This window comes from Aquila chrysaetos, chromosome 7 (genome assembly GCF_900496995.4).
Source record: "Aquila chrysaetos chrysaetos chromosome 7, bAquChr1.4, whole genome shotgun sequence".
Lineage (NCBI taxonomy): Eukaryota > Metazoa > Chordata > Aves > Accipitriformes > Accipitridae > Aquila > Aquila chrysaetos.
In genome coordinates this window covers 42397354-42422992 of record NC_044010.1, presented here as the reverse complement: position 1 = coordinate 42422992, position 25639 = coordinate 42397354, and the positions used below count along the sequence as shown (strand labels likewise).

The 25639-nt window shown below is 43.0% G+C and overlaps 2 protein-coding genes across 4 annotated transcripts; both read right to left on the bottom strand.

The window, feature by feature from the left end:
• Window positions 1–438: 438 nt before the first annotated feature.
• Window positions 439–3027, bottom strand: NR0B1 (nuclear receptor subfamily 0 group B member 1). 3 transcript variants are annotated; one of them, XM_041124825.1, is made up of 3 exons: window positions 2257–3026; window positions 871–963; window positions 439–553 (listed from the first exon to the last, which is right to left on the bottom strand). In XM_041124825.1, the coding sequence occupies exons 1-3, from the start codon at window positions 2840–2842 to the stop codon at window positions 540–542; spliced, it is 693 nt and encodes a 230-aa protein (XP_040980759.1). In that variant the 5' UTR covers window positions 2843–3026; the 3' UTR covers window positions 439–539. The 3 variants fall into 3 exon arrangements, with proteins under 3 accessions (XP_040980759.1, XP_029876730.1, XP_040980758.1); XM_041124824.1 differs by lacking the exon at window positions 439–553 and adding an exon at window positions 574–782 and having other exon boundaries at window positions 2257–3027; XM_030020870.2 differs by having other exon boundaries at window positions 439–963; window positions 2257–3019.
• A 10910-nt stretch (window positions 3028–13937) lies between these two features.
• On the bottom strand, window positions 13938–15452 carry LOC115343558. The gene has a single exon (XM_030019617.2). It carries the CDS (start codon window positions 15450–15452, stop codon window positions 13938–13940), a length of 1515 nt encoding a protein of 504 aa, XP_029875477.1.
• Window positions 15453–25639: the final 10187 nt, after the last annotated feature.

Here is a 25639-nt window from a genome sequence, read left to right as displayed (position 1 = left end):
TTTTAGAGGCGTTTTTGTTTGTTTGCCCTTTTGGGGAATAGAGTTACTGTCCTCTCCTGGAGCCCAATGTGTGCGGAATGGAATGTTTTACTCCCAGTGTTACAAGTTGGCCAAGCTACTTTAAGTCTCAAAATATTCCTAACACATTTTCCCCACACAGAAGAAAGCCTTAGGTGAATATTTTAATATTCTTTACAGACTTCAACTCTGTTAAAGTCAATAGAAGTAGTTCACTGACTGCAGTAAGCCTTTGACAGAGCCAGTATCCAAACTATGAGCAGAACTGACTACGGTACTCTATTTTAGTATTACTGAAATATGTGAAGTAAATGGCTTGTTCGTTCCCCCTTCTGTATGCCAACTATGTTTAAAACGTAAACCTAGACTGCTGCTTAGTTTGAAAAAGCAGCGATTACTCACCTTGAAAGTACAATATCATAAGTGTGATCTTTATTCAGAGACACGGTAAAAGAACAGCCAGTTGACTTTGGATATGAACATTCTCCACAACCTTAAAGCTTGCTTTGATGACTGTAATCTTATTCCAAAAACACTGTGTTTAATAAAAATTAATTTCAGAACTCAAAGAATATTTTATTATGGAATACAAAAATACTATCTATGTAAAAACAATAAGTTAGTTTATTTACAGTACTTTACACTATTCTGCTCTAGGGCTTCCTTTGCATTGGATTTATTTTCATTATTTTACATGCCTTTATAATTTTGCACAAAGCATTTCCAAAAGCATGTCATCCATGTTCACTGCTCCAATGATGGGCCTAAAGAATAGTTCGGCAATCACATTAGCATTAATAGATCTTAACAAGCATAGAACAACATTCAGCTTGGCAAATCTGGCTTCATCACCTCTGTGAATGAGTCTGACATGTTCATTTAGAGCTTGTTGTGCTTCCCTCTGCAGTCCTTCAATGTACTGTGTACACTGCAGTCCAGGTAGATCTGAAAAGAAAAATAAATTATTTTGCTTACATAGGTTTTGTCTACAAAACAACAGTCTTCTTACAGAACAACTACTAACAGCTTACAGATTGTATTTATCACTCAAGGAATGAAACAAATGAAACGGCTAGAGGACTTCTTGTACGCTGAATCAACACGCCAAGTTCTACAGGGCAGTTCAAAATCTTATCATGTTGGTGTTCTGGACGTCCAATAATATGCCACTACACAAACTTGAAATACAACGTTTGCCAACATTCACTTAATTAGTGTAGATTAGCTGATAAAACAAAAACTTTGATTGAAGAATGTTCTCCAAGACACCTGTAGAGTGACAAATGCGATCTGTAAACAGCGGGGAAAACAATAAAAATAACTTGTTAACTTGTTCACTCCTACAAAATGCATCATTCACATTTAAGGCATCTTTTGACGGCTGTTTCCGAGTAGCTCCAGATTACAGGCGGCAGGCAGCATTAACTCCAGCGTACAACAGAAAGTTTCCTGGTCAACCGTAGTAAGGGTACGGAAGGACAGAGAGTGCAGGATTTCCCCTTTTCAGTCTAACTAGCAGTTTGACAGTGGGAGCAGAGGAAGAGCCAGGTCCCACTTCCACGCGGTAGCGGCATATTTCGGAACTGCCGTGTCTAACCCGCCGGCTACCTTTCAGGCTGGTCACCGACACGATCATCAATCCCTTGGCAGAGCTGCACCTATGGAAATCTCCACAACGAGAGACGGTGGCTAAAACCACAAAAACCCGTCATAAATGCTACACGCAGAGCCGAAACAGCACTTTGTTCCCGGAGCCCCGTCTTGCTCGCTTTCCACGGCGGGCAGAGCACGCTTACACCGGCCACGGCCGCTGACCGCCCACCCCCCGCCCCGGCCTCTGAGGAGACGGCGCCGGGAAACGAGCCGGGAACCGCTCCTGACTCCTAACTTTCCCTAAGCGACTGCCTGGGGTTTGTTTTGTTGGCCGAAAACCTCTGTGGAAGGCGCCAGCCGCCGGGACCCCCGACCTAGCCGCAGCAGGACGCCCTCCAAGCGGTAAAGGCAGGCGGGGGGGGGGGGGGGGCGGCCGCTAACCGGCTCGCTGCCGGCCCTGAAGAGGGTACAGCGGGTGAAACCTTCCTCCGCGTCCCCCTCCTCCGCCACCTCTTTCCCCCCCTGAGGAAAAGCCGCGGGTCCGCCCCGTTTCGCTGGGGATACGGGCGGGCTCTCCCCGTTAGCCCGCTCGCCGCCCGTGAGAGAGAGACACCCCCCCCCCCCCCCCCCCGCCCGGTCACTCACCCGGGTTGAAGAGCACCGTCCCCTTGAGGTAAGCGTACTCTTTGGTGCTGATATCCAGGCTCCAGCACTTGGCCAGGAAGCCCTTGATCGCCTGAATCTCGCCGGCCGAGGGCAGGTGGGGGCCGCCGGGGCCGTGGTGAGGCCGGCCCGGCGCCGGTCCCCGCGGCGGGGTCTGCTCGCCCTGCCGCCGGGTGGTGAGGATCCGCTGCAGCATGCTGGGCTCGGCGCTCTCCACCGTCTCGAAGTGCACCCGCTCCTGCGCCAGCCCCAGCACCAGCAGGGGCGCCCAGCAGCTGCGGACCAGCAGGAGCTGCTCGTCCAGGGGCAGCTCTTGGAAGCAAGGCACGTTCTGGACGAAGCGCAGAGTCTTCACCAGCACGGCCGAGGCCGCCTTGCATGCCACCTGCGGGCTCCTCAGGGCCACCCGCCGCCGCGAACCGCACGGGCAGCCGCCGGACGCCTGCCCCCGCCTCGGCACCTGCCCCGCCGGCCACGCCGCCCGCTCCTCGCTCCTCAGGATGTTGTAGAGGATGCTGCCGTGCCGCCGGCTCTCCGCGCAGCACCGGCAGCGCTCCACGCACGCCATGGCACCCCGGCGTTGGAAACCCGGTCGGCTCGGAGGGGCGGCAGCCGTCCCCGCCGCCGCCTCGGCCCGCTGGGAGACGCGCACTGCTCACCCTCTGCCCGGCTCCTAACTAATTTATAGCCGGCGGCTGTGCGTGTGTGTGTGTGTGTGTGTGTGCAGCCGCAGGCGCTGTACCAGCGGTTCAAAGGGGCAGACACTCTTTACTGGCTGGAAAAGAGAGAGGGGGGGGGGGGGGGGATAGGAAAAAAAAAAAAAAAAAGAAAACCCTCCTCCTTTCCTGAGACAGCGATGCCTAGAGGGAGCCGGCGAGCCGGCCGCCCCTGTCTACCAGCTGCGGCGCGATGAGCGGCCAGGCGCCCCGCTCCTCGCCCGGCGCGGGGCCCTCTCTCCCCCTTCCTTCTCGCCCCTTCTCTCCCCCTCCGGCCCGTTTTATGTTATCCCGGGCTTTTTTGAGCAGGGCAGGGTGGGACGAGGAAGGCGGCTCACGCCGCCTTCGCCTCTTGCCCTCCGCCGTCGCCCCCCGAGAGCCCCGCGGGGCCTCGTCGCAAAATGGCGGCCGGCGCGCAGCCGAGCGGTCTGAGGCGGGAGAAGGAGAAGGTGTCTTGAGGGGAGGGAGGGCGGAATTGGTCCAGGGAATATAATTCCCGCAGGAGGGGAAAGAGGAGGCGCCGCTAATGATGCCGAGGGCTTTCACATGTGCCTGTCCTAAGGAGTGCTGTCCCGTGCGCCTAGTTAACACCTCAGTGCTGCTGTGCGGGGAGGGAGAAGCGGACATGTTCCTGCCCAAACCAGGGTGGCTCTGTGAGTTTGGGGGGCAAGCAAGGCTCTGTCAGGGTGTCGTAGGGCTTGTGCCCCTGCAGCCTCTATGCGGGTCCCCTATGAAACCATCCCGCGTGAATAATTCCCTTCCTCTGCTTTGCAATGCAGGGCTCATCTTTCTGATCTTACGTTGTTCCATCCATCAGTTTAAAACATTTCGATTTTCCTTTCAGGCTCCGCTTGTCCTGAAGTGAATCTTTCCTCCTAGACTTAGATACCCACTTTTCTGAGACCCATCTTCTCCGAGTGGCATACGGACTCCAAAGCAAGGAAATAATCCTTTCAGGCTTGATGTTTACACAGGAGGGATACGGGAATAGTGATTGTCCAAATGTGATTTTACTCTTGAATGAAAAATAAGCACATTTACTTTCTCAATTGGCCTAACTAAAAGTAGGTGCAGCAGAGAAGAGTACTTAATGGCTACAGAAAGTAAAGAGTTACTTCTGTGTGCTGCATGCGGCTTAAACCAGAAACATTTTATGTTTCATGTGATCTGGAAGAACTTTGGCACAGATTTAGAGAAAGCAGCCAGTTGCAAGCAACCTTCTGTACCTGCTCCATCAGTATTTGCTACCAAGGGATGTCTAAATGACCCCTGGAAAGCCGCATTTTCTTTCAATAAAAGTATGCATGTTTTTTAAGCAAGTATCGAGTGCTTTGGATTTCTTAGAAACAGAATGACTTCAACCTGAATCTCAGCAATTTCTTTTCCCTGTGAAGTCAGTCCCACCCTATCAGCTTACATAGGTATATAGTCCTTTCTCTCCAAGTATTTCTTCACAATTGGACTCAGAAGGGCTATTCTTTACAAACAGCACAAAAGGCACTTTTATATAAAGCACTGGTGAGTTATCTGCCTCAAGTAAACCTTGTTTTCCAGATGCAGGTTGTCCACAATCTGGAGTACTATACCTTTGGTTTTACCTATGAAATGCATTTTTTCCACAGACCCAAATATGATAAAGCCCTTTATTGGCTTTGCAGTAGGGGAGAACTGTTACACTGCATCAGTGAAGTGATGTCTACAGTTTGCAGACAGGTCAGTTGGGTCCCTGGAGTAGCAATGACGTTTCACCAAACATCCTTTAAGAAAAAAAAATGCTTAGAATTCCAAAAGAAATTTAATAATATCAAGTGTTACCAAATTTTTCATTTGAACAGTATCACTGGTAGTGGGAAAACACTCATTTACTTCTCTAGAACATTTCCTTGCCATTCTCTGTTGTTCCCTGTTGTATTCATCAGTGTTTTCTCAACTTTGTTATGTTGGGATTTTAGAGGGTTTCTTTTTGCGTTTTTAGTCTTTTTCTTTCTTCTTAGTTTTTTGTGGGTTTGCTGGGTTTTTTTGTTTTGGTTTTTTTTTTGGGGGGGGGGGTCCCCACTAACTTCAGAGATAAATCTTGCCAAGTTTTAGAAAATGAGTATCCCTAAGCTTTTAGTTGGTTTGACTAGCACTTCTCCCATGAGATACATATTACTAGACTGACTGTGGAATCTAACTGTGGTTTTTATGAGTTTGTAACTTGGAAGGTATCTGTGGGAAAGCGTACAGTCGAGACTCGGATCATTGCCTTTGCAGTTTTGACCTTGGACTCCGATTGTGGGAACATTCTGCTGCTTATGGGAGGATGCTGCTTGCACAGGGCCATAGACACAGGCAATATTTAGCTTTTATACCAGGTCTACAATAGAAATTTTTCCTGATGTAGCTATATTGGTTGCAGGTGTTTAATTTTTCAAGGCATTTTTCTTTCAACCAAGTCTCAAACGTAGATGCAGTTCTACTGTCCTATAATGATTTTGCTGACACAGTTAATTTTCTAAACCAACTTACACAGAAGGGCTTTGTCTTTGATAACTATGTCAACATGGGTATCCCATACTGAAACTGCAACTTGATTTACTATGCAGTGCCAGAAATAACATCACTGTAGTTATAAGTGTCCCTCCTTCTCTCATGAGTGCATGTAACCACTCATTTCTCTCTTTTTAACTCTTCATGTATCTTAATGTATCCTAATGTACATGGCATTTTTTTCAGGGTAGATCGTCCCTTTCCCAGCTAAAACATGAAGAATGTCCTAGAAATACTTATTAGTGTTTTTCATGTTGAAATTTAACAATTTGAACAGTCTTTATTTTCAAGTCTGAGTTCTGCCTGTCCATAGCAGTCAAGCTAAATTAAAGGCAACAAAGCTTTCTATTTAAACCAAAAAGAAAAAAAAAATCCCTCACAGACAGGTAATTGTTTTGATGGAAAATGCACAAAAACACTTTCAGCAAAAACTGGATGTGTCCGATTTCTGCTAAAACATCTAATGTTACATGAGTGTTACCAAGCTCCTTATGGTACTGTCATGTATAGATTTACATACCTCCAGACAAAGGAGTACTTATTCGTGACTTTTTTGGTTGTTTTTGGTTGGGGGGGGGGGGGGGGGGGGGGTTGTGGGTCATTTTTTTTTTAAACTCAGACAAAAGCCTTGGATGTGAAGGTGATATAGTGCAGTCTTGGCAGTCTTACTGTTCCATGTTGCTCTTCAGTGTCTCTGTATCACTCATCTGGTAGCACATTTGGTTCTTGGCCAGAGGGCAAGACTTCAGTCTCAGAACAAGACCAAACAAGCATTTGTTTTTATGCTGTCAGTGCTTTAGTGCATCATTAGCTTGAGAGAGCGCTTTTTTCCAATGGTGAATTGGATCCTGATATCCTTTAAATACCTACTATTCCTTCCAGTATAAGTGCTGAAAAATAAAATTTGATCTTAAGATCAGATGAAAAACTGAGACTCAATTTGGTGATTAGCACAAGAGAAGTTAACTTTTTCTCTGGAAAAAAAGGGTTGAGTGTGGAATACGTTACAAGGGTATGATTAGCAAGATGTCTTTTGTATAAGAGGTACTCCATTAAAACAAGGTTTTGGAATTTAAGTATATTGCTGTTTTTCATGTGTTTCTCATTGTGACTGTCCATTTGTTAGACTGACCACCATTCACAGTTCCCCTGTTTTACTGGAGCGTTTACTTGAAAATAAGTGGGGATTAAAGGAAAAGTATCGCCATGAGTAATGTTCTACCTATACGCTGTACCATGTATCCCGCGTGGCACTGTTGTCTCCTTTCTTGATGGGCAATGGATTCCTTGGGAGGATCATATTAAGAGCCTGATTGATGCTACCTGAGCCATGGCATTTTGGATACAGAAGTAGGAATCCTGAATTTGAATTTACTGTTGTTGGACCATGCACTTCACTGTCATATTTCCACTGGCAGATAGCCAATTTAAGGAGGCCTTCACATATCCCCGACCTTTTTTTGTTGCACCCATATGCTAATTCACCTTAGCTAATGAAACTACGTTTTGGAGGAGGCAAAATTAGGGGAAGAGAAGCAACACTATCAACTTTTTCCAGTTAAAGGCACTCAGCTCCTCATTAAAAAAAGACTGATCTTTGGGCTCTGTAAAGAGCTGTGGGTCCCAGCAATCTAAAACCATTTAGGTATGCTATTGGGGGTTGGCCATTTCAGTGTTTAAATATAAGTAATTTTTTTTTTTTTTGTCCAAAGTGAGTTCGTACAGCTCCCAAACATCTGCCAGTGTGGCATCTTAGGGGTGCAGTCCCATAAGACCAGCCGAGCCAATCTAGGAGCTCATTGGAGCTGAAAGAGTGACTCCCACAGGCGCACTTGCTTTCCTTGTGCCAGCTCTGGCACTCACGTGACTCCTAGGTAAGCCAAATCCTTTTATTAAGCTGGCAGAATTTTTGTAACAGTCATTACAAGAAAGGTAGCCTTGAAATGTGCTCTCCTTGCTTTATTTTCGCCCGTGATGCTTTTGAAGTTTCTGCCCAACCTGACAAGCTGTAACACTTGTGATATGGCAGAATTTTGCTTGGCTGAATCAGCAAAAAGTCTAGCCCATCAAGAAAAAACATGCAATTTTCTGCCAGTTCACTGAACTGAACTCATTCAGCTAGGGATCAGACCAGTGCCGGAGCAGGTGGAAAGGAGTGGCCTGACCTCCCTTCCAGGAGTGGGAGGAGAAAGGGGAAGGAGCAGGACCATGGCTGCAAGCCATCATTCCACTCAGCCACCATGTGGAACTGCTCCCCCACGGAGGTAAAACCCTAAACCTTGAGAGCAGAAAAACTAGGGCTAGGAGGGAGAGGGCTTGTAGCAATCTTTGGTTTTAAATTAATCTTTTAAATGCTATCTGAAATTGATCTGTACTCCTCCTAATGACACATGGATAAGGGAATTGTGTTATAAAATACTAGTGTAGAAAAAACTTTGAATTACTGAGCTTATTACATTTATTTGTCTTGAGGAATACATTGCTGATACAGAACAACAGATGAATAACAGGCAAAAAGCTGGTGAATTAAGCTCTTTAATACAGTGTTCAAGGTTGTGGCATAAAGAATAAAACACATTCTAGCACTACTATGGCAATAGGACACTATGTATCCGTTACACCAATTCTTAAGTTGACATTTCTGTATAAATACATATGTTATTGCAGCCGATTGACTGAGACTGACAGGTTCACAAATACACTTACATTTGTGAGTAATATCATGGGATGTGCTACTAATAAAAAATTTACATTTAAATAAGCTTATAAGTAAGCATGCATTTTATCTGAAAAGCAATGTGAGGGCTTTTAAAATCTATACATCTTTCCATAGATTTTAATTCAGACATATTTCACCCAAGTTAGATATTTTAAAATACCATCCTTCTGGTGAATCAGTGATATAATTTCTCATTAAATCAGGTTCATGTTATGGTATTAGAAAATTATTTATTTCCTTTTTACCATTCTTCATACATGAGTTTGACAGATGCATAAATGATTTATAGGTTCACCCTAAAATCTAAAATCTGTATCTCAAATATTTATAATCTTCAAATAACTTCTGCAGTTCTTTAGCTACATTCTTTGCTTCAATCACAATTCACCAGGTTTCTAAAATACACACTTCTGTAGCTAGCAGGAAAATCATTTGGCATTCTGTTCTGCTGGCAGACAAGATAGACTACATCTTCAGTTTTGTCAAAATAATCAGGTTAGCTTACCCTCTTTAAAGACAGGATTTTGCTAACCTAGATCTTTTCAACAAAACTGGGTTAGGGAGTGACCCGGCAGTTATGTTGGTACATCTAGTGTACTTGCAGTCATTGATAGCCCGAAGTACAGTGAGAAGTACTAACATCTTAATCTATCTCAGCTGCAGCCAGACAACATCCTTGGCTAGTCTGAGATTCAGAGACTTTAAGGCTGGCTGGAACCACCAGCTCCCCTTTTTGGACTTCCTAAAGGCACTGTTAAACACTGAGCTTTTGTTGACTGAAGTGCAACTTCTGCCCATCTCTATGCCTCTGCAGGAAACCATTCAATTTTGATTTGAAAACTCAGTCCCAGAGGTAAAAGCCCACCACCTCACTGTCTGTTTATCCAGGATTTTATCACTCTTACTGTATAAAATTAACACTGCGCTACTCTGTCCAGATTCAGCTTATAACTTCTAGGCTCCTGATACACCTTTCCCTACTAACTTAAGAACACAGGAATTATGCCTGTCAGTAGTAAATCATCTTTTAATAAGTGAAACAGATTTTAGGTTACAGGCAGAGCTTGAAAACTAACACTCTGAACATGTTTTTTCTCTGAAGGCCTATTCCATTGATGTCCTTTGTGGCCATTTTGCCAATTTCTAACACCCTTTGAAGAGTGGACATCAGAAATGCACAGAGTATTCCAATTATGCTGTTCTCAACAGTGCGATAGAGAGATACATAGTCATTCCTCAACTCACATTCATTACTCTAGGTCTCATACATTAAAGGATCATATAAACTTTTTTGAGTCATTATCTCACTGGGAACTCATGTTAGATTGCTTGCCTGCTTGTCCCGATCCAATGTCGGGGAAGGTTTCGATATGATCCCAAGAGCGAGATTAAGACACAAACGAGGTCAAATGCCGTATAGTCAAAAGAGTTTTTATTATCAAAAGTATCAAAAGTGGAAAAATGGTAGCGATAGGATAGAATGGAAGAAAAGGTAGAAATTAAGCAAGCAGTCAGGATAGAGTTGCAAGGATAGTCACCACCATGGATCCAGCGGCGTCCCGTCGGTCCTCAGGCAAGCAGTCGGTGGTGGGAGTTGCAAGGATGGTCACCAGCACGGATCCAGCGGCGTCCCGTTGGTCCTCAGGCCAGCAGTCGGTCAAGGAAGGTCACCAGCACGGATCCAGCGGCGTCCCGTTGGTCCTCAATCTTCAATTCTTTGGTGAGGAAGAAAAGGCCCCCCCCTTCACCACTTGTTTCTAGGGGTTCTTTATAGGGCATATTTCGATGATGTCATGCGCTGCAGGTTTCATTCATCACACACGACCTTCGCGTGATCGATACCAGAAACCAATATCTTATCAGCTCCAGCCCAGTTTCCTCCCCCTGAATGCCTCAATGGCCTGGTAATCGTCCTTATGGACAGAGGAGTGTCCCGCTTAAACCGGCCATCTTGGAGACAAAGGGCTCTGGATGAGCAGTTCACAGTTCCTTGATGACAGCCCAGTCCCTCATACCTCACAATCTTTGAGGCAAATGGTTCGAGATAACAATTCAGCCTCTTACACCACCCCGTGGCTCAAAGATTGTTTCAGGACCCATGGTGGTTTTGAGAAAAGATAGCTATATAGAAAAGCCAGAAAAGAGCATTTTATACAATCTGTATTACCGACCGTGTGGTTCGGTGCACAGCGCGAATTTGTTTAACACCGTCAGGCGAAATAGTAGTTACAAATTGCATATTAGTTACAACACGTTGAATCAATTGTATAAAGCATGGAATGACACACGGTAAAAAGAATAACATGGCAAAACTACACAACAAGTAAAATAGGATTCGTTTAACCCATGGACCTCCAGGGAGCCAGGAAAACATATCTATGTCCCAGCTTTTCCATGTCTGGACAGGAACATGGGCCAGCTTTCGTATTCCCGCAGTAATTTGTTTAACAATTTTCCCGCTGTCATCAATTTTTAAACAACAGTTAGAATCATTTAGTTTACCACAAACACCTCCTTCCTCGGCTAGCAGGTAATCGAGAACCATGCGATGTTGTAATATTGCTGTTCGCATTTGTGTAGCTTGATCCACCAATAGATCAAGGGCACGGGTTGTTTTGTTAGTAATGATCTCTAGGACAGCTTGTAACCGGATGATGCGATTCAGGTTATAGATAGGTTCTCGAGCACTGCTAATCCACTCATTGGGGTTCCAGGTGGCAGGTCCATAATGTTGTATAATATGTTGAGGCGTCCACTTGTCTTTGCCCCAGGTTTGACCACTCCCACCTGCTATAGAGGTATCAATGGATCGTCGATATCGATTGAGATCATCATATACTTTAACACCCAGTCCATCTCCTTCATCGTCTGGGAGCAGGAAAAACAAAGGGTGAATTACCCCCACATAACACACTCCAGTCCAATTTGTTGGTAGCAGTTTGTAGGCCCGTTGGCCACACACCCAATAGTGACCCTTTAAGGCTCGTGCACCATTTTCAAACAAACCAGTAGGTGTCTGTGGTGATTGGAAATATGTTGAATTACCTACTCCCAGAGGATGATCTGATGGACCGTTCATCAACAACCTGTCCACAGTTTTTCCCACCCCCTCTGTGGTGTCCCAGCAGATAGGAAGCCCATCCGGACCTATACTCAAATGTCCCTTACAGTAGTCTTTATTATCACTTGACCACCAAATTTGAGTCCCATCAGGGAGACGAGAATATGTTTTATCAGTGAGTCTGCATTTCCAGGCACCAGAATCATGGTGCCAAAAGCAGGTAACATTAAGGTTATTAGACTGATTAGTGGAAGACCAAAAATGGGAAAACTGTTTCCTGTGTCCTGTTTGATTCACCCAGGCCCATCCAGACCAGCGAGGCACAAAATTTGGAGAACTAGAACTCAAAAGGCGACAATATGCCTGGTCGCCCCCCTCTGGCAGTGATATAGCTGCCCTATGGTTTGAACAATCAATTGGTCTACAACCATCAGTGAGGCAATGGTTGTCATAAGTATAGGTCCAGTTGCACTTGCTATTTCCCACGGGAATACCATCTTTCTGTGTTCGGTTCAGACAATATTCACCTTGGACTGGGTATTGTATTGTCCAGGGCTGCATGTCTTCACTCCAGTAAGAATCATTTTTGACCTCACTGTAATTACTCACTAACCATTTTGGGGAAATAGGGACAGCAGTCCATGGCCAGCTTTCCAAACCTAAGGGCCCACCACATACCCAACAATTAGTCAGATTAAAAGTGTTGGCCACTTGCTGGCCTAGAGCCACAAATTCATTTTGCCACTCCAAGCCGAAAAGAGGGGCACAGGAGTTTCCCCAGATATTAAAGGCGGTAACAATAGTTAAACAAAACAACATCTGTGGTGGTATAATGAACATCCTGTGAATATTAACAAAGCAATCACCGACAAAACTACACAAACAATTAACAGTTTCACGTATTTCCTCTTGAATGGTTAACATCTTTGCTGCCCCCTCAGACACAGTAAAAATGTCACAATAATGCTTTATCTGGGCATACCATTTTCGTACAGAGGCTCTCTGAGCCACCCCGTCAGGGGGCGGAGTTCCTGCTAAAACAGTCTTGGTTACTTTAAACGGGCCTCTAAGTACTATAGACTGCTGTTGAATAGTCCGTTCAGCCTCTCTCAAGGCTAAACTGACTACAAACAAACCTTTCTTCCAAGCAGTATATCTTTTTTCTGCATCCTTAAAACTGCGAGAATAGAACCCAATAGGTCGAGTGGGTCCTTTGGGGCCCTTTTGCCATAAATGTATCGATAACTCACTTTTGGCAAATCCCCATTCAATATGGACAGGGTCTGTGGGATGAATAGGACCAAGGGCTTGATGGGCAGTTGCTTCAAAAATTAGCAATTGCAATGCCTCTTCGTGGGGCTTGGTCCATTCCCACTGAGCCCCTTTTCGCAACAAGTCATATAGGGGTTTTGCAATAATTGAAAAATCAGGGATATGTTTCTTCCAAAACACAAGTAATCCTAGTACGTGCTGTAAATCCTTTTTTGACTCTGGCATTTTAATCTGATCCAATGAGGAAAGGGTGTCAGGGGGGATACATGTCATCCCTCCCTTCCACCAAATTCCTAAAAACTTTACTTCGCTTGAGGGTGTTTGTATTTTCTCTGGTGGAATTTTCAGCCCCAAGCTTTCCAAGTGAGAAATTATGTTATCTTGAGTTTTCCGAACCTTTTCTGTTTCATCCCCACCTACAAGAATGTCATCAATGTACTGATAAACACTGACCCCTTCCTCTGTCTGAATTACTTCTAGCTCCTGCGCTAACGCATGATGAGCTAGAGTGGGGGAATGCTTGTATCCTTGTGGGAGTCGGGTAAAAGTAAATTGCTGACCCTCCCAAGTAAATGCAAAGCGGTCTTGATCCTCTGTTTGCAGGGGGACCATAAAAAACATATCTTTAACATCCACTGTTGCCATAATCGGGTGGGCTCGTTCTTGGATTGTAGCTATAAGCTCAGCAATATTTGGTACCGCAGCTGTCAATGGACCGGTATTTGCATTAAATCTGCGATAATCTACAGTTAATCTCCACTTGCCGTTAGGTTTTCGCACTGGCCACACCGGGGAGTTAAAAGGAGAATGGGTTGGAATCACAATACCCTGTCCCTTTAAGTCCTCTAACACAGGCGCTATTCCCTCTCTGGCCCCCAAGGGTATCGGGTAGGGCTTAACATTTGTAAGCTTTGAAGGGGGAAGCAGCGGCGCGGCTTTTAACAGCCGAATATCTATTGTGGGAGAGCCAAACGACCACTGTCTGCTTTGGTTATCAATCCAGGTTTTTCCTTTTAAAACATCGAGTCCTAAAAGGTTAAGTGGAAACTCCCCCACAACCATTGTCACTGTAGTGGCACTATCTTCTCCTGGCAAACGCAGGCTGACCATTGCTAATGCCTGTGGCTGAACAATGCCGAATGCATCTGCCACAAAAAGCCGCTGTTTGGAGGGTGTAATTCCGCAATTAGCAGCATCTTTAGTTTTAATAGCTGAAATCTGAGCTCCGGTATCTACCAAAAAGGTGACTGGGACTTGTCTTGGTCCCACAATGCCTGTAATCAGTAAATCACCCTGGCCGTTTTCAGTGAGCTGTCTAATATACATCCAACCTTCGCCCCCCGCTCACCACTGGAAGGCGAAGGATCTAGTTTCCCGCCGGCTCTTGGGTGGCATTTGTTTCTGATAAATCAATCAGGGAAGGTGTGCTCAGGGTAGTATTCTCAAAATCCACTTTTCTGTTTACTGGTTTATCAGGCCACGCTGTTACCAATTTTTCCAATTTGTCTGTTGGCATCCCGTCCATTAAGCTACGCGGGATCCCCTTCTGGTATCCCCGCGCCCACAGTATATTACGTTTGTTCGGGATATCTCTCCCCCCCGGCAGTTTAGCAAGGGGTGTTCTCTTATCACTCCCAGGGCACGGAACTATTTTTACTTCAGTCCGCCTCAAGCCCCTGGAGTCTGTTTTGGTGGCTGGAGGGTTAACAGGACCATATTTGCGCCCGTAATTAATTAATTCCTGGGCCACTTCTCCCCAAGTCCAAATTTTCTTATCTGGGGGGCGGCGGTGCTGATCAGGCGTGAATCCTCCTGAAGCAGCCCCAACACTCTCGCCCTGGGGCATCGCCTGTATCTTTCCTTGTAATTGTATACCAATTGGTTTCAGGGAATCAGGGAGTCCCCGTATAAGGGGAGTCATTCGCTCAGGATCCACCAACATCATCATTGGGGACTCCTGCCTAGGCTCCAATTTTCGATCATACATCATCTGCAGACAAGCTGCCTTTTGCACACTCTCCACTAATTGATCAACAGTCCCCGTAATCGCGAGGGGATCTCCCCTCTCCAAGGGGTTCAAACCCCCCGCCCAATAGGCTGCTCGTTGGGTTAAAGACCAGGGGGCACGGTGATTCCCAGTAGTTAAAAACACTCCCGGTCCCCAATACCCTTCCGCCTCCTTTTCACTTAACAGAATCTGGTCCCCCCCCGACAATGATACTCTCCATACATACTCCGTTTCTGACTCCTTAGGGGTTCGGCCAAATTCCTTTTTTAGTTTTGCCAACTCAGTGGCAGTATAGGGGACCTCTTTAGTTGTAACTTGGGGGGACTGGTCTTGCTCATCATCATAAGTATATTCAGTTTTGACTAAAGGTCGCAATGAAGGCAGCTCTAACTTCTCCACTCTCTCTTTTGCTGCCTGCAGGTCCTTAAAGGGGTAGCCAATTTCTGATCTTGGAGGAATTTCCTCACGGACAGTACCTGCAAGGAGCTGCTCCTTAAGAGCAATTTGCAAATGTTTCACTTGGTTCTTTTCTGCTTCAAGTTGTGCTTTTAATCCCGCCACTTGTCCCATAAGGGACTGAACAAGATTTTGGAGGGATTCAATAATTTGAGATTCTGCAGTGAGGTGGCAATCCCTATCCTCCACTGCTGCGGCCAGACTGGCTCCGAGAACGGCACAGACAATTGCTTTTCCTTTCCCTGACCGCACTCTAGCATCTTTCTGTAAAGCGACCATCCGATCAACAACGCTCTGCAGATTATACCAATTTCCCTGAGCCCAGTCTATCCCAAGCACAGAGGGTCGCGCTTTATGTTTTTCTAAAAAATCAAACAAAGCTTCTTTCCCCAAACGGGCAATTTTGCTATCACCCATCTTATACAAAGCGGGGAAGCAGTCGTCTCAGGAAGGCAGCACGTAAAGTTTCAAACACCACAAGCCTGCCCCCCTTACGTTCCTGAGAGGTCTCACGTATTAAAGTGGGGAAGCAGTCGTCTCAGGAAGGTAGCACGTAAAGTTTCAAACACCTTATAAAAAGCGGGGAAGCAGTCGTCTCAGGAAGGCAGCACGTAAAGTTTCAAACACCACAAGCCTGCCCCCCTTACGTTCCTGAGAGGTCTCGCGTATTAAAGCAGGGAAACAGTACGGCACTCTCGTCTCAAGGCATCCTGTCCGTGACGCCAATTTAAATGTCCCGATCCAATGTCGGGGAAGGTTTCGATATGATCCCAAGAGCGAGATTAAGACACAAACGAGGTCAAATGCCGTATAGTCAAAAGAGTTTTTATTATCAAAAGTATCAAAAGTGGAAAAATGGTAGCGATAGGATAGAATGGAAGAAAAGGTAGAAATTAAGCAAGCAGTCAGGATAGAGTTGCAAGGATAGTCACCACCATGGATCCAGCGGCGTCCCGTCGGTCCTCAGGCAAGCAGTCGGTGGTGGGAGTTGCAAGGATGGTCACCAGCACGGATCCAGCGGCGTCCCGTTGGTCCTCAGGCCAGCAGTCGGTCAAGGAAGGTCACCAGCACGGATCCAGCGGCGTCCCGTTGGTCCTCAATCTTCAATTCTTTGGTGAGGAAGAAAAGGCCCCCCCCTTCACCACTTGTTTCTAGGGGTTCTTTATAGGGCATATTTCGATGATGTCATGCGCTGCAGGTTTCATTCATCACACACGACCTTCGCGTGATCGATACCAGAAACCAATATCTTATCAGCTCCAGCCCAGTTTCCTCCCCTGAATGCCTCAATGGCCTGGTAATCGTCCTTATGGACAGAGGAGTGTCCCGCTTAAACCGGCCATCTTGGAGACAAAGGGCTCTGGATGAGCAGTTCACAGTTCCTTGATGACAGCCCAGTCCCTCATACCTCACAATCTTTGAGGCAAATGGTTCGAGATAACAATTCAGCCTCTTACACTGCTGTGACTCCCTGAATAATTTTCTGATCTCCTTCTTTCCAGAAGAACGCTGTTTATTAACAGAGATAGGATGCCTTTCTTGTTTCAGTTTTGCATTTGTCTGCATTATAATGCATTTCATATGAACAGGTCCAGCAATCCAAGAGGAGAACTTTCTTGGCCTAGGATTACTTTTCCTCATCGCCATTGATCATCATCATCCAAGAATGTCTAGGCATCCTGTGAGTTAGAGATGGAAATATTCTTCTTGATAAGTGTGTTTTGTCCATTTAATTTTTAACTTTGTTAAGTCCTTTATTGGTACTGCATAGTGCTGATGTTTTAGTTGGTATGTCACATCACTCAGGAAAATGCCTTACCAGGAATCTAAAGAATGTTGTATCTGAGTGGTTACTTTTGTCTGAACCTAGGCAGAGTGATATATTATAGTGTACTCCATGATCCCCTTGTTCACATTGTCCAGATCAGGGACTTGGCCATAACACCCTGTACTTTTCTTAGAATCCACGCACGCAGGGTGCCATGGCTGTAAGTGAGGTGCAGAGGTTCTGTTCTGCAACATCTTTCCCCAGACCCTTAGGGTTTAGCTGCCTGTGCTCGAAGCTAGCTCTGATATGTGCATTTGTGTAACCTTAGGCCAGAGCTATGCAAGACAGAGCTGTGAGAAGCCTCGGGGGCCTCCCCTGCTTTGTTCAGGAGCTGCTTTTATGCTCAGACCCTTGCTCCTTGTCTGAGCTATGTTGTAGATATGCCTGTGCCTGGCCCTGTGCTTTGCTCAACCTGACTTTGACCCCTCTGCCTTGACTTCCTGGCTTGACCTTGGACCTGCTACAGGCTTGCCTGCTGATCACTGGACTGTGGCCGACCCTAGTCATCATCACTGGACCTGCTCCGCTCTACTTGTTGAGGTACTGCGGGAATGCACACCTTGTCAGTGAGGAAATGGCCCCTGTCCACCTTGTTGTGATCCTCAGCCTTTGGCTCACCTTCCCTTGCAGAGGAGGCTGCTCCTGCTCTTTCCTGGCACAAGGCTACTTCCCATGGGCACCAAGGTACAGGAATAAGAAGGGAAGAAGAAGTGCGGCATGCTTGGCGTTCACCCAAATCAAGAGCTGCACATTGCTGGTGAAAGAGCTCGGAAGTACTCTTGGCTCTGACAATTTAGGCATTCTCAGAATCAGCTAGACAAAGATGCAGTTGGGTAGGTTTGCAGGTAGAGTGTAACTAAGAAATGTAATGACAAGCAGAATTGCAAGCCTCTAGTGAAGCACTTGAATTGTAAATCAGCCTTGGTTGGTAAAGAATGCAGGCAAAGCTGCAAACTTCTTCCCACTTTGTGCTGGGTATTAAGATCCATATGGATACTCAAGCCATTTCAGAACCTTAAAGTGGTAATCATCAACTGTTAAACAGGTGATAAGTATTAAGATACTGTGAATAGTATTGCAAAACTATTAACATTGATTCAACACTTGCCAATTATTTTTAAAAATGCCTTTATGGTGTTGCTAGAACACAGTGACTCACTACAGTACTCAAATGTATGTCTTCCATTACAGTCATTTTCTTTCATTATCTCTAATCCTTTAATTGTTTGACTTTTATATTTTTTTTTAGCTATTATCACCACCTTTCTAATACTTCCTGGCAATAGCTCTAGATGTGTTTTTTTCTCAGATGCCCTCTTTCACTTTTCCAGTAGTACATCGATTTTAGTATAATTCCTCTTGCATCTCCAGAGCTGTTAAGACACATTGTATGTCTTCTACTGTGTGGCTTCTAATATGTGTGGTTGTAGGTATTATTGCACTAGGCACTTTCATCTTAGATGTGCACCCCAAACTTTGCACTGATACTACCTTGCAATGTTTACTCTTGACCTTGCATCATTAGAGAACTTCATAAGCAGTATTTCTGAGGAAAAAAATATTAGCCAGGTCAGCAGAGTCATGTGGACAGATAATTTTGCTTCTCATTATCACTAGCTGCAAAAACAAGGCAGGAGAAAATGACAGGACTTAGAAGTCTTTGTTTATTCATGTCCTGTTTACATGCTGGACTGCATACACCCTCTTTTCTCTACTGTTTCGTATTAATTAAACGCTGGGAGTAATGCATTGATACTTTAAAATCTTTTCATTTTGTCATCTTTCAAAAACTTTGCCATTTTTAATTACACTGCAGTATCTTCTCGAAGAGTGGTAGATATGTGAATAAGCTGTGGCTTGTTCATGATACTTTAATAACAAGGGTTACGTTTTTGAGTGTCTGAGACTGATCATAGAGTACGGGAGAGAGATCTGTGCCTGGCTGTTACCTTGTTGTAGTCTACCTAGTTCTGACTCCTTTAACAGTTTAAAGAAGGGCGTGCACTGAAGCTATTTGATTCTGTAAACAACTTCTGTTGAAGGGTTAGTACTGAAGTTTTGTACTTTCATAAGCGTGCATTTCTTTAGTGTCTCTCTCCCTCATGTCAAACCCTTGTTTGGTCTCTTTACCCACACAACTGTCTTAGCTGAGCAGTAAGTATGAACCCACCTAAAGAGCTAGCAGTTTATGCTTCTAGAAGACAGAGTTTATAAAGATGAAAGAAAAAAAAAAAAGAGAAAAGAGAAGAGAAGAAAAGAGAGAAAAGAAGAAAAGAGAAGAAGAGAAAAGAAAAAAGAAGAGAAAACAGAAAAGAAAAAAGAAAAGAGAAAAGAAAAGAAAAAAGAACACGAAAGAAGATTGTGAGAGTTTGAATCTTCTGATGCTTCTCATGTCTACAGACTTGAGTAGTTAGGCTCGCATTTTTTAGGTCCACTTCTCAGAACATTCTGAAACCTCTAAATACTGGGATAGTAATACTGAAATCAATAGTATAAATTTCACTTAAAACCCCACATGAATCAAGGTATTTCAGAGTTAATTGTTCAATAAGGGTGTCATAGGCAATCAATTTAATAATGTTTAGAATGTTCTGCCATGAATACTAATCAAGCAATAAAGGAACTTCGTTTAGAACTAGAATTTAGTGTGCGTCCATGAGAGAATGCCATCTATATTATGTTAACTTTTGGATAACGCATGTTATGTGTTGGGATTTTTTTATTTGCTTAGAAGGGAAGATGAAAAAGAGCCTACAGCACTGATGTATATATACACCTTTCTCATGTCATTTTCGTTCAGGGAACTGAAATAAAAAATAAAATTTTCTTATGATTTAATCGTCTTCAAATTAATAGCATTGGCTAGTGTTAACACTCCTCCTACATTTGGTGAATATGAAAGATTTGTGGGCTTTTCAGTGACCATGACAAGGAGAAGGTGGAGACACTGAATGCTGAGTTAAAATAGGAGGAAGTTTGTTTATCTTTACTGAATCATCTGCTGAGGGTTTTTTTCTAGATATCAAGGAAAATGCAAAGCATTGAACAGAAAAGTTACTGAGCAAAAATTTGTTAGTCTCCAATGTCCATACTAGCAGCTTTAGTTCAGAGGGGCAAGCAAGTGAAACACATGTATGTTGTTGCTAGGTGAGAAGCACCCATGATGGAGAAGTGTGTGAAGAAGCGAAAGAACAGGTCCCTGCAAAGAAGGATGAAAGGCACTGCCACTGGATGGTGATAGAGTAGCCATAAGATGTACATGTGACATAGAAAATGAGGGACAGTAAGTGGGCATGTTGAGGAAAACTTTAACTTAGAAAACTGGAAGTGGAAAGCCTTAGAAGAGGAAGATTGGGAATTCCTTCTTTCACACCTTCATAATTTATTTTGTTTACCAGTGTGCACCATGCAGAGGATCCACATCAGAAGGAGAAAAAAAAAAAAAAAACCCAACTAAAATGTCATCATTGACACTTCATTGTCTTTTTCTTGTATCCAGAACCGTATTCAGTTTAAATCTTTCACTCTTTTCAAGGACAGGTTTTCTCTGTACACCTGTAACGCAGTGAATCACATCATTACCTTGGACTTTTAATCTCAGAATATCAGGAGCATGGTCTGAGAATGAGAAATGAGGATGTTGCTGATTGTAGATGTTAATATCTAAACCTTTTAGCAATTACATGAGGGATAGTTTGGAGTAAAACAGCCATGTTTACTTCTGATTTGAAGTATGACTTCTTACTTTTAATTAGCTGTGTTCTGTCCTTACAATAATAGTTCCCACATAGAGCATAGAAATCTTAATCTGATTTTTTGATGCTTCTTTTTACTTCTCCTAAAGCAAACTTGTGTGCTTTTCTTTACCAAACTTGACAAGGGTTAGTCCTTTACACACGCAAATCCCAGAAGTTCCCTGGAGGCCTCCTTTTCTTCTCAACAGTCTTCTTCCCTTCCACCTCCAAATCCCAGAGGAGTTTAGTTCTTATAAAAGTTTCTGTGTCATAGCCAGCGTGAATCTTTGCCAGTCTTTCCTGGTAAGCAGAGCAGTTCATTTTGAAGCAGGTCAGAGTATAATTAAAAATGTGGAAAGAAGAGAGAGAAACATTACCTTACTGTAACTGAAACTGGGTGAGTGGGGTTTTTTTCCAAGATCTTGCTTACCAAAGGATAAGAAGAGTCTGATTCTATTCTGTGGCAGATGCTGAACTCCACCCCAGTTTGTGGCATTCTTCACTGATTACTGGAATTACACCAGTGTTAGGGCTGATGTAAAACTGCAGTGCCTCTGACTGTTCAAAGAAAGTCCTCTAAGGTTTTATCCACCCCACAAAATTAAACAAGAGTAGTTTTAGTAAGTCTAGAAGGAGTAGCACTGACGTGATGGAAATGACAGTCACTGTCCAAGACCTCGAGGCTGTCAGTTATATCACCTTCATTCCTAAGGCTAAATTAAAGCTACAGTGGTTTCACATCTTCATTTTGATGAGTAGACATACTCCTAATACCTTTGATTTGATCCAAGTAATAACTACAGCTCCCTGATGTTATCAAGCAACATAAAAAGGAAATCCCATGTGTTCCTGGCATATGGTGTCTATGCTATAGTGTGAGACTGTAATTTGGGAAGGATGATACACTACTAAAAGAAAATTAACAGTGTTTTTCTAAAATATTTAAAAGCTGAGGTGGTGTTGCTGAAACACCATCATTTCATGTCTCTGTTGCTGACACAGCTCATGTTGAAACAGTTTTATTAAAGTCATTACAGGGTCAATGGAAAATCTCCATGCATATCTGAAGTATTTTGAGTGATTTATGTGAGTCCATGGGTATTCATTATAATGATATTCTTTCATGTTTCCTTTGACAGGCAGAACAATGTCACTGGTAATGTCCAAAATAAATTATATCATCGTAAAGCGGGACCTTAAATGCAACGAAATTAAATTTAAGATAACTCTTGAAGTTTGACAATTAAGGAAAGTTAAAGGACATACTTCAAGTAGTACTTGTCACCCTAAATTGCCCTGCTCTGAGTAAGTGTTGACATGCAGTAGGCTTTGTGACACAGAAGCAGACATATCATGTGTAATCTGTGCTATAAGTGCAAGGGAAAGAATGTAGTGAGAGAGCCTATTCTAAATTCTCTCACATTGTCTGGTTTATAGGTACTCTGTATCAATACGCTGTTTTCAATGCCGTGTGTCTCAGAGTAGTGCAGTTTTCTGTGTTAGGTGTTTGCTGTTGTCTGTAGCTATCAAAAGATTCTCTTCAGTGAGGGTTCATGTGTAAGTACTCATCATTATTCCCAGCAATTCTGCAACTGGCCCCAGTGAAAATACCGAGTGCTCATGGATTTCCTGACACAGTCTGCTTTTATATTGTCATTTATGTAGGATGATGATAGCTAAAGACTGAGATAAGAGTGCCATTGTGCTTAGGAACTCTGTAGCTAGTAGTAAGAGACTGTCAACAGTTTGGCACAGGGACTATTGCAATTGACTGAAGAGAATCAAAGCCAGAGAGGACAAGCAACAAAGAGGTGAAATTATTTGCCTGAGGTTATTTAGGAAATCAAAAACAGAATTGGGAGCAAATCTATCAGTGAAATTATGGCTTTGTTTAAGCCAGCAGCAAATTTTCCCCTAGATTCATTGAGGCTAAGATTCATCCCATATATTATGGCTTCCCTGCTTCATTCCCCATTCCACACCAGGCCTAGTATACAATTTTATTTTAAAATACCACAGGCCACATTCAATACGGTATGTTCATTTGGCTGAACATACAAAAACAAATTGGAAACTTGGTTCTCTAATCAGCTGAAACAGAGGTCAGCCAATTTCCTCATCAATGAAGCATTGAGAAATGTGAGCACTATTCACAAAGGTCTGAATCATGCTGGCTATTGAATGTTCTGGATCAAAGTGCCACTTTCAGAGAAATAGTGGAAGTTAACATCAATGGAGTAATCAGCGTTTCTAGTACCACCATTGGCAACATTGGCCTATTTGTCCTCTGCTGATGAAGTGCCAGAGCCCTTTCCACCCAGTAAATATTCCGGGGCAGATTAAATTCTGCAAAACTTCCTCTTCCATTTTCCTTAATCTGCATTGTTTCCTTGTATGGTGTTTTCATGCAGGTGTTTATTCTCTAAAGCCTGAGTTTTTCTCTGAAAATGCTTCTGTAGCCATTACAGGGTCCCTAACTTCAGGATCCATTCATATCTGTAGTAGCTTTCTCCAAAACATAGAAGATACTATTTCACATCTGTGTCACATTTCTTGAACACATGCACTCTTTCTGGGGAATTGGGGCTGGGAAGAAGAAAATATAGTTAGAAAAGCTGGATAGGAGGATCTGTTCTTTCATAATCATCAAAAGCCATCAGAGCGGTATTTTAGTTCTTTGTGTTAATTGCTTAAGTTAAATGAAAACATAAACAAACAGGAAGAAGACAGAGATTTTCCAATGCAGAAACCTAGCATTATGCTGAAATTAAGCATATGCTTAATATCCTCACAGACACCATCTGGAAAAAATAGCCAGCATTGTGAGATTCCAACTTAATGCACACAATTTGCATTCTACTATCCTTGATTTGACTGTTAAAAACGAGTGAAAACTTCAATGTTTTAATTTAGTGATAAATAGTGGGTTAATGAAGGAGGAGTGACTTTGTTTTCCCAATTTAAAGCTGTACCTGTGTGATAACCTTGTTGCATATTACATATTTACTATCAGGGCATGTAACTGCTTAGCCCAGCAACTTTGGTCAGTGAAACAGTACAGCTTAACAGTCCCGTAGTGAACCGATGAAAACAGGTATAAAAATAATGAACCCTGGAGTTATGTACAGAGAAACACATTGCTCTTTGCTGTAGCAACTTTACATTTGTTTAGCTACTTCATTGCAGGCCAAGAGCCATGCAGAAGGGAATGGAAACAAGATAGGTAGAATAAGTAGGCAGAGCAAAATTTGTATAGTCCAAGCAAGCATATCTACAGTTTCCCAGTAGAGAAGACTGTTTGCTGAATATCAAAAAAATTTATTTGGTACTTAATTTTATGTAACAGATATGTGATTTTTTTTTTTTTAATTAAACACCAGATAGTCAGAAAAATGTGTGCAATTTTTTATTTCCATTAAATTCACCCTTAAATGAGTGCTTCTGACTGAATTATTTTGTTGACTTTTTTTTCAGTAAACTGGTACAGTTATGCTTTCCTTTAAGTAGCTTTATTACCTCTATGGTCATATGTTCTTACATGCTTAGTCCTTTTTGTCTGGTGTTGAGAACTAAGTGCTTAACTCAGGGCAATGGAGAAAATCTAGTTCAAGAAGCAGACCAGCTTTTTTTTTTTTTGCTTATGCCAAAAGAAAAAAAGCAATTTCCATAAATTTCAGATTTATATGCCAGGGATGATATTAAATTTGCCTCAGAAATATGTATTCATACATTTCACCATATGGATGTACTTTATTCATTCTGAATGCAGGTATTTCTGAAGCTAATCATGACTGTATTAATGAATTGAAAAGTTCAAGATCTGATGACTGCTGAAAAGTTGATTGCTTTCTTAAAACACTCTAATCAAGTAGAGTGAAGATCATGGAGGAACACAGATTCATTTGATTCACTATCAGATTTAAAGATTTTCGTAAAACCTTCTCTGCCAGCTTTGGTTTTCTTTTTTATTTAGATGATAGAAGTGTATAATAAGAATACAAGTCCATTTCCCAGTGGTTACAGGAGTAGCATTTTTAAAAATGAATACGTCAATGGTTTGAGCTGGTAGCTCAATGTTAAATTTACCAGTCTGGGGATGCCCTAAGTCTTTTGGTTAAAAAATAAGACGACTGAATGAAATCCACTGATTTGGAAATCAACTAGGAACCCCCCCCCCCCCCCCCCCCCCCCAAAAAAAATCAAAACAAACAAACAAACAAAAAACCACCCAGAAAATAGAGTATTTGCAGAAGTGATGGGAGAAAACATCAGGATAACAAGAGTGACTGAAAAACAATTCATGACCTGCAGTGTGATTCAGACAAATAGTTGTATTAGAAAGTTGTCCTGAGAGGTTGTGAACACCTTGATTTGTCCCCTAGCTCATTTTATTTTGACTCTGAGAGCTATGCATCATCCATCCATCCATCCATCCATCCATTTATCTATCCACCCATCCATCCATCCATTCCTTTCCCTCAATAACTAGTATTTTATTTTATGCCTAATATTTTTGATGTCTTTGAATTAGTTTCTACTTAATCCTCCAGTTACGATGATTTTTTACTTCATTTATTCAGAGTCTGTACAGTACAAAAAGGACATAGGTGAGCCAAGCCCTAAAAGTTGCTCAGCCAGTAATAAGGGGGAGCAGAAGCTTGACCAGTGTTCATATAAATTGTATCCTACCTTTATGGGGTCAAGTTAGTCGCTAGTTTTCCATTTCACATTTTACGTTTTATCACAATTATTAACTGCATTACTTAAGGTCCAAACTAGTGGAAAGTTCTGTTAGTGCTTAACTTCAGGCATATGATTATTTTCCATGGATTCAAGAAATCTGGTCTGAGCATAAAGTTTGCAAACTTAGAGTGTTGGAGAACGTGCCTTTGTGACTTAATTAAATTAAATGAAATTAAATTAAACCTCTCTCTCTCAGGTCAACTCTTTATCATAGCCTTGCAATTTAGTCCTGTAATACCTAAAGTCAAACCAAATGATTCAAACAGTTTTGGACATTTGCTTGGTTTATTCCTAACGTC

Excerpts from the sequence above, each read along its gene's own strand:
- NR0B1 (XM_030020870.2), bottom strand. The coding sequence starts at position 2,842 with ATGGCGTGCGTGGAGCGCTGCCGGTGCTGCGCGGAGAGCCGGCGGCAC. Across the intron at positions 964-2,256 it reads GACGGTGCTCTTCAACCCGG|ATCTACCTGGACTGCAGTGT; the intron begins GTGAGTGACCGG and ends TTTTCTTTTCAG.
- LOC115343558 (XM_030019617.2), bottom strand. The coding sequence starts at position 15,452 with ATGGGTGATAGCAAAATTGCCCGTTTGGGGAAAGAAGCTTTGTTTGAT.